The sequence below is a fragment of the Bos javanicus genome, chromosome X (assembly GCF_032452875.1).
Source record: "Bos javanicus breed banteng chromosome X, ARS-OSU_banteng_1.0, whole genome shotgun sequence".
Classification (NCBI taxonomy): Eukaryota; Metazoa; Chordata; class Mammalia; order Artiodactyla; family Bovidae; genus Bos; species Bos javanicus.
The window spans coordinates 133,238,823-133,251,112 of record NC_083897.1 but is presented as its reverse complement, the minus strand read 5'-3'; the positions used below and the strand labels follow the sequence as shown (position 1 = coordinate 133,251,112).

General features: G+C 40.5%; 1 protein-coding gene across 2 annotated transcripts in view; it reads left to right on the top strand.

Moving 5' to 3' along the window:
• REPS2 (RALBP1 associated Eps domain containing 2) overlaps positions 1–12,290 on the top strand; it is a 252,936-nt gene that overhangs the window by 89,644 nt on the left and 151,002 nt on the right. For both annotated transcript variants that reach the window (XM_061408068.1, XM_061408067.1), the window contains exon 5: positions 5,590–5,687. In XM_061408068.1, the coding sequence (XP_061264052.1) occupies positions 5,590–5,687 (98 nt within the window). The remainder of the gene's footprint in view (positions 1–5,589; positions 5,688–12,290) is intronic.

The following is a 12,290-nucleotide window of genomic DNA, read 5'->3' as shown; positions in this document are numbered from 1 at the left end:
AAGCGAAAATTAAAAATCTAGAGTAGAGTTTGGAATTTCAAAAATACGATGTTAAAGAAAAGAAGAAGGAAAAGAAAGAGAGAAAAAACGAACAAACAAAAACAAACAAGGTCGTGAAAATTATAAAGAAAGTACAGGTACAAAATTGATAACTAATACCAGAAAGCAAAAATTAAAAATCTAGAGTAGAGTTTGGAATTTCAAAAATACAATGTTAAAAAAACAAAAAAAAAAAAAGAAGAAAAATAAAGAGAGAAAACAAACAAGCAAATACGAACAATGTCACAAAAATTATACAGAAAATACAGGTACAAAATTGATATCAAATACCAAAAAGCATAAATTAAAAATCTAGAGTAAAGTTTGGAATTTCAGATATACAATGTTATATAAAAGAAGAAGAGAAAGAAACAGAGAAGAAGAAAAAAAAAAAGTCACAGAAATTATAAAAAAAAACTATAGGTACAAAATTGATAAGATATACCAAAAATCGAAAATTAAAAATCTAGAGTAGAGTTTGGAATTTCAAAAATACAATGTTAAAGAAAAGAAGAAAAAAAACAAAAACAAACAAACAAAAAAAACAAGGTCAAAAAATTATAAAATATATATATATGAAGTTTGCTGAAGAAGAAAAAAATAGGGTCTTTTTTTTTTTTTTGCAAAGTAATAGGTTATAATAGTGAAAATTAAAGGAACAATAGAGGACTTAAAATTTTTTTTTTTTAATTAAAAAAAAAAAGAAAGAATGATCGTAAAAATAATAAAAATATATCTAGGACTTTTTTGTTTTTTTTTTTTTTGTGGGTGTTGTGGGTTCAGTTCATTTTTGGCTAGTTCCTTGGTCAGATTTATATTTCTCAAGATCTATAGGCCCCTTCCTGTGTAGTCCGTAGTAACCACAGGGTTTTGATCTATTGCCTGTAGCTTCCAAGGCGTTTCCCTCTGTTATATCTTCTTCTGTTTGCTAGTCTCTTCAGTATCTGGTTTCCGCCCTGACTCAAAGGGCACGGTGGAGGACACTTTTTTTTTTTTTTTAGGCTTACTTGTTCAGTCGGGCTGTGGGGAGGGAGGGAGGGATGATGCAAACAAATAACACTGGCGTGGGCTCGCAGTGCCTCAGCCACCCTGGGTCTGCCCCTGCTCACGGCGCGTGTAGCCTCCCTGTCCACACTGCTCGGACTCTAGGTTGTTCCGCCGGGAACAATCCGAGGCTGGCCCTGGGCTGCATGCACCTCCCAGGTCCAAGCCGCTCAGGTTCAGGCACTCGGGTAGTCCTCAGAGGCGCAGACTCAGTTGGGCCTGCGTTTTGTGCTCTTCCCAGGTCCGAGCGCCAATTTGCTCTTCCCAGGCGAGCGCCAATGCTGCGACTTATCGCCTCCCCGCCACTCGGTTATCTGGATGTAAAACTGGCGCACCTTCTCAGGCAGATGTTGACCGTCCAGACCCCCAAGAAGTTTTAGTTAGCAAAGAAGCATGCTTACAATTTTATAGATAATGTCTCTCTGGGGCTGCGATTGCCCCCTTCCGGCTCTGGCTGCCTGTCACCGGAGGGGGAAGGTCTGCAGCTGGCTATCTCTGTTCAGTCCTTTGTTCCGTGCGCGGGCCTGGCGGTCTTAGGTTAGGGCTGGCTTTTCGCGTGGTAGGTATCCCACAGTCTGGTTTGCTAGCCCAAATTATTTCGCTCAGATAGCGCTCAGGGTATTCAGGCCAGATTCTTACTCTCAGCGATGCAGCTCACGCCGCGCCTCCCTGCCCAGCCCCGGTTTGCTAATGGCGGATGCAGGCGTCTGCGCTGCTTCTCTGCTGGGGGAGTTACCGTAGGGCTCGCAATCTGCGAGTTTTAAATAGTTTATTTATTTTCTCCCTGTTATGTTGCCCTCTGTGCTTCCAAAGCTCGGCACAGATTCGGCAGTGAGAAGGTTTCCTGATGTTTGGAAACTTCTCTCTTTTTAAGATTCCCTTCCCGGGACGGAACTCCGTCCCTCCCTCTTTTGTCTCTTTTTTTTGTTTTTAATATTTTTTCCTACCTCCTTTCGAAGAGTTGGGTTGCTTTTCTGGGTGCCTGTTGTCCTCTGCCGGCATTCAGAAGTTGTTTTGTGGAATTTACTCGACGTTTAAATGCTCTTTTGATGAATTTGTGGGGGAGAAAGTGTTCTCCCCGTCCTACTCCTCCGCCATCTTGGCTCCTCCTCCTCAGTATGGTCATTTTAACAGCATTTATTTTTCCAGTGTAAGAACATGGTATATATTTCCATTTGTATCATCTTCAGTTTCTTTCATTGGTGTCTTATAGTTTTCTGAATACAGGTCTTTTGCTTCCATAGGTAGGTTTATTCCTAAATATTTTATTGTTTTCTGATGTGATGGTGAGTGGGGTTGTTTCTTTAATTTCTCTTTCTGATACTTCATTGTTAGTGTATAGACATGCAGCAGATTTCTGCATATTAGTTTTGAATCTTGCTACTTTACCAAATTAATTGATGTGTTCTAATAGTTTTCTGGTTTCATCTTTAGAATTTTCTGTGTAGTATCACGTCATCTGCAAACAGTGGCAGTTTTACTTCTTTCCAATTTGGATTCCTTTTATTTCTTTTTCTTATCTGATTGCTATGGCCAGGACTTCCAAAAGTACATTAAATGAAAGTGGTGGGAGTGGACATCCTTGTCTTGTTCCTGATCTTAGAGGAAATGCTTTCAGCTTTTTACCATTAAGTTTGATGTTAGCTGTGCGTTTGTCATATATGGGCTATTCATTGCTATGCTGAGATATATTTCTTCTATGCAGAGGTAACTACTTTTGACTCTTTAAACCTGCTTCTTCTGCTGTCTAAAGTCTTATTTTAAAATCAGTGTCTGTTCTACTTTTTCTTATGCATCTTATTCTTATGTATCAGTGCTAGGTATCATCTCACTTAAGCGCATGGGCTGTGATGTTGGTCTCCTGGGCCTAAAGGTAGACTTGGTAGGCCTACGTTTCTCATTTCTTTCCATTTCCAGCCTGTATGACTATGTATTTTGCTTTTCTGAGCCTCAATTTCCCTTATCTGTGAAATGAAATGAAGTCTGCCTTAGAATTTTGCTCTGTGGATGAAATGAGTAATATTATATAAACGTCTATTCCTAGCACAATTCCTGGCACATTGTAGGTGCTAAGATGTTCCCTTGTATTTTCTTTTGTGTTTCTAGAATGTGGTACTCATTATGTTTTTGAAGCTCAAGTATTCTTGAAAGTCACCTTCTAGATATTATTCAGTGGGTGACTGCAGATGGAGAGTTTTTATTGGGCAGTTAGTTGTGATCTCTGTTCTAGTTTGACACTGAATCTCAGAGTGATGAAATATTTTAAGGTTCATTTTATAATCTTGCCCTTGGAGAAAGGTGGTACTTCTAGTTCCCTGTTCAACCTCTTATAAGGGGATCTAAGAATTATTTGTTTTGTATTGAGTTGCATGTTTCAGGTTTTATTTGGGAGGGAAAGAGTAGAGACAATGAGTAGTACCTATCTTTTGCCTCCTGAGTTCAGTTTCAGTTGAGGAATGAGACAGGAGTCAGACTGATAGTGGCCTGAATATCAGCTCTGGTACCAACTGATAGGAGCATGCGTCTAAGATTTGTGACCAGAAGGTTTTAGACACTCATCTTTCCAGTCACAGGCAGGTGTGACCAACCCACGCTTCCCACACGGGTATGAAGAGAAAATCTGCCATTGAGGCCAGGCCTCTCGAAAAATGACCCACCATGTGGCTCAGTGTTCATTTAAGCCTTATTGATAAGATACGTCTGTCTCTTTAAAGGGAAGGAAGGCCATTGTTGGTGAGGGATTGGAGCCATGGGCCAGTCAGCCTCCCCCTACATGTGTCCTTCCTGAGCAGTAGAAGTTCCCTCCCTCTAAGGGGAGGCAGAGGGATCAGCTTCCCAGGGAAAGCTTATGACCATTGGTATCCCAGCCATGGTACAGTTTGCTGTGGTTCAGACCTTTCAGTAGGAGTTAAATTTGATGATCCTTCAAAATGGAATGATCTTAAAAATCCTTCTTTGAGGACAACACCTGCCTACCATCTGAAACTTATATTTTAAGATTTGGATTATGAATTCTCTATGTATGTTTCTTTTGCAGCATCATATATTCTTAGCAGCATCAGAAAATCTGCTTTGCATTTTTCCAGTGATTTTTATGTTTTAATGTAATTTAATGTTATAATATTGTGTTAATAATAATTGTATAATAATGTATTCCATTTCCTTGGAGGAAATACAAAGAGCAGATGTGAGCCCAAGAGTGGTTTGTTGTTCTTGATGTCCTGTTGTTATACCTTCTTTATTTTAAAAAGTTTGAACTCTGCTAAAGATGATGCCACAACAGGCTGCTGTTCTGTCTCTACCTAATTTGATGTATAAGGAAGCTATAGAAAGAAAGCCTTTTACTTATTTATATACTTCCAAAAACCTGAACTGTTAACCTACAGAGATCAGAAATGGTTTCATCTTGAGTGATAATTTCCCCTTTCTGTTGGAGCTGAATATTGCCTGGTTATGTTTAACTGTTTTCGTATCATATTGGGAAAGTTGTTATTAAGTGTTCTGGAAATAAAAGGAATGAAAAATAGGCATTCATTTTTGTGACTTAAAAACTTTTCTTAAAGGTAGAAAAATTATTTTTAGTTTGGTTATTGAATGATAAAGTAATAAATATAAAATGCATTTATTCCTTTTTATGTTTTTTTCTCTATTTGGTTTTACATTCTTTCCATAAGGAAAAGAAGATAGTGGCATTTATTTTTCAAAAATAAGCAAAATGATAATGTTGATTCTTAATGTTCAAAATTCATACTCACTTTCTTGCATCTTGGGAGTGTGGATGATGAGTGGAAGCATTCTAAATAGCAGGGTATATATAGAATTTACCTTATATTTAGAAGTTGAACACTTAAAACATGGCACTTTTCTAACTACTCTCATTATTTTCTATCCCAGTTTAGGTTTACACTATTCCACCTTTCCAATTTATTGCTAATCTTAACCTGATGTAAATATCTCCCTGCTTTATTATGACTTTGTTGACTATCTTTAGATGGTTCAGTTAAATTGTACCCAGGGGCACCAAGGTTTGTTGTCTTAAGTGAAAGAAAGTGAAAGTGAAAGTCACTCAGTTGTGTCTGACTCTTTGCGACCCCGTGGACTTAGTCCATGGAATTCTCCAGGCCAGAATACTGGAGTGGGTAGCCTTTCCCTTCTCCAGGGGATCTTCCCAACCCAGGGATCGAACCCAGGTCTCCCACATTGCAGGTGGATTCTTTACCAGCTGAGCCACAAGGGAAGCCCAAGAATACTGGAGTGGGTAGCCTATCCCTTCTCCTACAGATCCTCCTGACCCAGAAATTGAACCAGGGTCTCCTGCATCGCAGGCAGATTCTTTACTTACTAAGCTATGAGGGAAGCCCTTGTTTGTCTTATGTGACCCTTTGTGTATAAACTAATTACTAGTTCTTCCCCAAAGAGCAGACACTGTTGCAGTTTGAATGTGAATTCATAAGTTTTGGGTGGAATCTTTGTGAACCATGCTGACTTTCCCTCCTGCCATTTCAGCTCCTTATGAAGCTAGACAGCCCCTTGTCCAGCCTGAGGGACCCTCAACGGGAGGCCCAGGAGCCAAACCCCCTCGGCATCAGGCTTCCCTTATCCGGGTAAGTGATGCCTCTGTTGGGTTATGCCAGTGGGAGACTTCAGGGGTGTGACTTCTTGAAGCCTGCCCCCTCTTTAAGGAGGGTATAAAGCTATCCCCTAAGGCAGATATTGTATTTCTTGTTCTGTTGCTTGTATATTTTCTAAATCTATTTACTCTGTCTGTTTCTTCCCTTCTCTGTGTCTCTAGACTACTCTGGCCTGGTTTTTTATTTTTGGTCCAAAATGCCCTTCCACCTTCATCTGCTTAATCATTAGGCACCTCCTTCAGGAGGGCTTTACTTTGTCTAAAACAGACTACTTTTATCTCTGCCTTATTTGTTACTGTTACATATTCCGTGCATACTTTGCTATTGCCCATTTGTTTTGTGCCTCCAGTTAAATTACCAGCTTTGGAAGGTAGAGGTGATTCTCCTGTATTTTCTGTCAGTGCCTAGTCCACTGCTATTTGGAGAACAGTTACTTGGCAGCATACAGTTTCCTATTTGTAGTTGATACACAAGAAATATGGTAGAAGCACAAGTGATATCTCAGTTTCTCCTTGTTACACCACAACTTAGAAAATTTTACTTTCCTTTTCTCCATTGTTTCCTTTGGATAAAGAGCTGTTTTTTCACCCCATGTCTGCAACTGTTAGGTTGTGTAGTACCTCTGAGTCCTATGCTGGTGGAGTCATATTCCCAAAAAAGGGTGAGTGCAGCAGTGTGAGAGAAACTGTGGGAAAACTGAGTTGGCTGTTTGACTCTAAAGACAGGAAGACGTAGGGTGGTTTGTATAACATTTCAATTGTCCAACTGAGAAAGAAACATCATTTATGTGTAGGGAGATCTCCTCACAATAGAGGGTGATCTTAGATAGTCCCATAATGAAGTGGGCTGGTATTCTAGAAGAGAATAAACAAGGCTAAGGGAGGTTGAGGTGTCCACTTTATAGCCTCTGGAGATAAGTAGGCATGATATGGCAGGCATGATACAGAATTTCTGAGGTAGAACTCTGGTGTACAAAGAATTTTCTTAAAGATGGTAGATAATTCAGCTTTATGCTGTGTATTTGTGTGTAACGCTTCCTCCATCTATCATATCCAACTACAGATGAGGTAACTGAGAGAGGTCAGGTCATGGGTCTAAAGTTTCATTTATAACTAGTAAGTGGCAGAGCCAGAATTTGAACCAGGCTTCCCAGTGTCAAAACCTGTTCTTTGTAATACTTCACTATATTCGTTAGAGTGCCATGTTACAAGGAGACTAGGTTCTAGAGTTGCTGTATAAATAAACATTGGTTATAGTAAAAAATATTCCTGAAAATCCCTTATTGGTACCACACTGGGGAGCCAAGATGCCATTCTCTCCTAAGCCCAGTAGAGCTAGTTTTACCCCTAGGTTGGAACAGACAGTTGTTTCTTCATCTGAGCGCCCAGATGGAGTAGTTGGCTGCATTTGGAGGTCCTATGCTACAGAAATAAGTGTTTTTAAACATGAGAATCACACCCACTGTGGAGTGATAGTTACATTAAGAAAGGTATCAGAGAGACTGGGATTCATCTAAAAAAATCTGCAAGGTGTGGCTGTCCTTTTTTCTGCAGAGTCTAGTGCTGATTCTAGTGCTGTGGAGACCACATCCTGAATTGTTAGAATGATGGTCAAACAAGCAGTAAATCTTGAGCTTCACTATGGTTGGATGGGGCTCACCAGGCCCTTTATGTATGGCCACCTGGCAGGCGATAGCCTTGGGCTCTCATTTAGATTGGTGTCCCAAGCCTTCTCTTCTAATCTCTAGGCCCATTTTTCTTCTAGTAAACATGCTTCCTGAGCACTTTAAAAAACTTGTTGTTGTTTCTAAATCATGTCTGAATCTTTGCGACCTTATAAACTGCAGCATGCCAGACTTCCCTGTCCTTCACTGTCTCCCAAAGTTTGCTCAGACTCATGTCCATTGAGTCAGTGATACCATCCAACCATCTTATCCTCTGTCGCCCCCTTCTCCTCCTGCCCTCAATCTTTCCAAGCATCAGAGTTGTTTCCAGTGAGTTGGCTCTATGCATCAGGTGGCCAAAGTATTTGATCTTCAGCACCAGTCCTTCCAATGAATATTCAGGACTGATTTCCTTTAGGATTGACTGGTTTGATCTCCTTGCTCTCCAAGGGACTCTCAAGAGTCTTCTCCAGCACCACAGTTTGAAGGCATCAATTCTTCGGTGCTTAGCCTTCTTTATGGTCCAACTCTCGCATCCATACGTGATTACTGGAAAAACCATAGCTTTGACTATATGGACCTTTGTCAGGAAAGTGATGTCTCTGCTTTTTAATACACTGTGTAGGTTTGTCATAGATTTCCTTCTAAGCGTCTTTTAATTTCATGGCTGCAGTCACTGTCTGCAGTGATTTTGGAGCCCAGGAAAATAAAATCTGCCACTGTGTCCATTGTTTCCCCATCTCTTTGCCATGAAGTGATGGGACTGGATGCCATGATCTTCGTTTTTTGAATGTTGAGTTTTAAGCCAGCTTTTTCCCTTTCCTCTTTCACCTTTATTAAGAGGCTCTTTAGTTCCTCTTTGCTCTCTGTCATTAGGGTGGTATCATCTGCATAGTTGAGGTTGTTGATATTTCTCCCATAAATCTTGATTCTAGCTTGTGATTCATCCAGACTAGCATTTCCCATGATGTACTCTGCATATACATTAAATAAGCAGGGTGATAATATACAGCCTTGATGTACTCCTTTAACAATCTGGAACCAGTCTGTTGTTCCATGTCTGGTTCTAACTGTTGCTTCTTGACCTGCATACAGATTTCTCAGGAGGCAGGTAAGGTGGTCTGACATTCCCATCTCTTGAAGAATTTTCCACGGTTTGTTGTGATCCACACAGTCGAAGGCTTTAGCATAGTCAATGAAGAGGAGTAGATGTTTTTCTGAAATTCTCTTGCTTTTTCTGTCTCCATTGGATGTTGGCAATTTAATCTTTAATCAAAGATCAATCTACCTTTTCTAAATCCAGCTTTTACATCTGGAAGACTTTGGTTCACATACTATTAAAGCCTAGCTTGAAGGATTTTGAGCATTACCTTGCTAGCATGTGAGATGAGTGCAATTGTATGGTAGTTTTAACATTCTTTCCATTGCCTTTCTTTGGGATTGGAATGAAAACTGACATTTTCCAGTCCTGTGGCCACTGCTCAGTTTTCCAAATTAGGTGACATATTGAGTGCAGCACTTTCACAGCATCGTCTTTTAGGATTTTAAATAGCTCAGCTGGAATTCCATCACGTCCACTAACTTTGTTCATAGTGATGCTTCCTAAGGCCCACTTGACTTCGCATTCCCAGAAATCTGGCTCTAGGTGAGTGATCACACCATTGTGGTTATCTGGATCATTAAGACCTTTTGTGTACAGTTCTTCTGTGTATTCTTGCCACCTATTCTTAATCTCTTGTGCTTCTGTTAGGTCCTTGCCCTTTCTTTCCTTTATTGTGCCCATCTTTGCATGAAATATTCCCTTGGTATGTCTGATTTTCTTGAAGAGATCTCTAGTCTTTCCCATTCTATTATTTTCCTCTATTTCTTGAGTACTTTAAGCAACTAATGTTTACTAAACACCTGTTAAGTGCCAGGTACCATGTTGAGAGTACAAAAATGAGATATAGTACTCCCATTCCCTGCCCTCCTAGAGCTTATAGACTATTGGAGGAGGTGGCTATTGATCAGACCATCACAAAGCAAATATATAATTATGATGTGTGGTGAGCAGAAATTATACTGTGCTTTGAGGATGAAAAAGGAGGTGGGAAGTTAGGACCCAGCCTTAGCAGGCAGGGGTTGATCAAGGAAGTCTTCCAGTGGGAAATCACATTTGAGTTGAAAGGGTAAGGGCTGATCCTTATTGTCCAAGTGAGGGAGTAGGGCTGAGGGAGAGCAGGCAAGAGGAGAGAGGGAGCTGCACAAACAGAGATGTTTACTATGAGCTTTGCATTTTATTCACCTCTCTTGCTGTGCTTAGAACTATCTTATAAGGTAATTTCCATCATTATCCCATTTTTCAGATGACAGAACCTGAGGTATAAAGACTTCATTTAGCTTGCTTAAGGTCACAGCTAGGAAGCAGTTGGGCTAGAGTTCAAACACTGGACACCACTCTCTGGTCTTTGTCTCAGGAAGTGGATGGATGGTGATGTCATCTGTTAATCTGAGAAGCCCTGAATGAAAAACTAGTGTTGGGAGTATTGAGGCAAGATCATGAGATCAGTGTTGAGATTTGAGCTTTTGAGACAGCCAAAAGGCAGTGTCAAGGAGATGGTAGGATATATGTGGCCAGAGGCTGGGGACAGTTGGGACTGAGTAGAAGTATTTGGCAGCCATTGGCCATTAAGAGGACTTATGGGATCATGCACAAAAGTCAGACAGGTTCTTGCCCAGGTCTAGCCATATACTGCATGACCTTAGGCAAGTTCCTTCTCTGTTCTGTAACATGAATTAGTTGGAATGAATTTAATAGTCCATTGTAATTCTCTGCAACTGGCTGATTCCCTTAATGTTTGTTTGGTGTCAGTGGAGGTCCCTCCTCCTGTTTGGAGCCTTCAGTTTAAGATGAGAACATGGGGCCTTTTTTTGGGACAGCAGTCTGTGGTTTTCATGGCTGATGTGTTTTTCCTCAGTTCTTAGGTTTCCTTCTTATGCCTGTCAACTTGGTTTGGCTGGACTGCACATCACAGAAAGCAGATGCTAACCAGAATTAGCCATGTAGATGAGGGGATGTGACGTGAAAGGATTTTGGTGGTAGGCGATTAATAGGGATTGGTCGTGGTGCTAGACTGTGCGAGTCACTCATTCCCCATGTTGCTATGCCCATGACAGCCTCACTTGTAGCTTCCTCTGTGGCCTTGTATTTAAGTCCTTCCTGTCTTCGTTGGAAGGAACATGGCCTCTGGGAACTGGGGAAGGCTTTTAGGGACTCTGGGTCGGCACTGTTGCAGCTTGTGGGCTTGGCGTATCAGAGGTGCTTATGTGGATTCAGTGCCCAGATATTTTTATTTTTTCATTCAGATGTTGGATATTTTTCCCTTTGAAATTTCAGATACTGAGCACACAACCTATGTTGATGAATAGTTGACAGCATTTGTAAAGAAATGATAAATCTTATTTCCTCCTTCTCTGTTGTAGTGTATTGATAGATCATTTTGTGGTTTTTTAATTTTAATGTTTTTGGCCATGTGGCATGCGGGATCCTATTTCCCCAACCAGGAATCAAACCCCCTCTCTCTGCATTGGAAGTACAGAATCTTCACTACTGGATCACTAGGGAAGCCCCTTTGTGGTTTACTTTTCACAAGTGATCTTAACCATCTAGATGGCATAGTCATTTATGATTTTGCTGGTGTAGGGTTTGGAATTGACCTTCCTGCTCCCACCATGCACCACTGCTTCTGTCTTTGCCATGGTTTCCAGAAACTACTTTGTGTTAAGTCCATGTCTCATTGACCCCTTGGCAGCATTTAACAATGACCACCTTCTTAAAATGCCCTCTTCAGCCTCACTCTTGCCCTCTTGGTTTTCTCCTTTGTCTGAATTTATCTATGCTTTTTTCCCGTTGATAGCATGAAGTGTGAGAACTTTCTAATGTTTCTTATACATGTGGGGCTCCCATTTTTTTTTCATTCTTAAAAAGCAGTTCATTGCTTGTTCACTCATTTATCTGTGAGCCTCACCTGGAGGAATGGGCATCCTATATTTCTTGGTTTTCCATCCCTGAGGTAGCCAAGATAGTCCATTTGTTTTGTATCATTTTGGGAATGTTTTATGTATATATAAGCACATATAGCTATTCTTATATATCTAATATATACAGTATACCTTAACCTCGCTTTAGGGAGACTGGTCTGAGAAATAAAATATCCTTCCAACTAGATCCCACTAAAAATATCTTTTACTCAATTTTTAAACCATAAACATACATGCTGTGATTTTTTTTTCCTTTCTGAAGGGATGAATTTAATAGTCTTCTAGGGGCAGATTCTCAAAACTCACTGTATATATGTAGGATCAGTTCTTAGAAATGGAATAATTGGGTGAGATGGCTACACATTTTTAGTTTTTGGTAGAGATTTTCAAATTAGAGACTGTGCCCATTTACACACTTACTAACAATGTATGAGAGTGTGTCTTTTCTCATATCCATGCAAATGCAGTGTGCTAAGAAACTTAGGAATCTTGGTCCGTATGATAAGTGAAAAGTGAAATCTTGGTGTAGTTCTTAGCATTTCTCTTGTATGGTTGAGAGGAGGTCCTGGGCCCCCAACGCACTTGGAGGAGGTTAGGAACTCCACTTCTTTTTGGTCTGGAGCACCCCAGGCCTGCTGGCACTGATTTCTTGTTTCTACCTTCTTGACAGCAAAGTTGAATTAGTTTATGGGTAGAGAGTGAAAGTGAAAGTGTTAGTCACTTAGTCATTTCTGACTCTTTGCAACCCCATGGACTGTAGCCCACTCAGGCTCCTCTGTCCATGGGATTCTCCAGGCAAGAATACTGGAGTGGGTTGCCATTTCCATTGGGATCTTCCCAATTCAGGGATCAAACTCAGGTCTCCCTCATTGCAGGCAGATTCTTTATGGGTA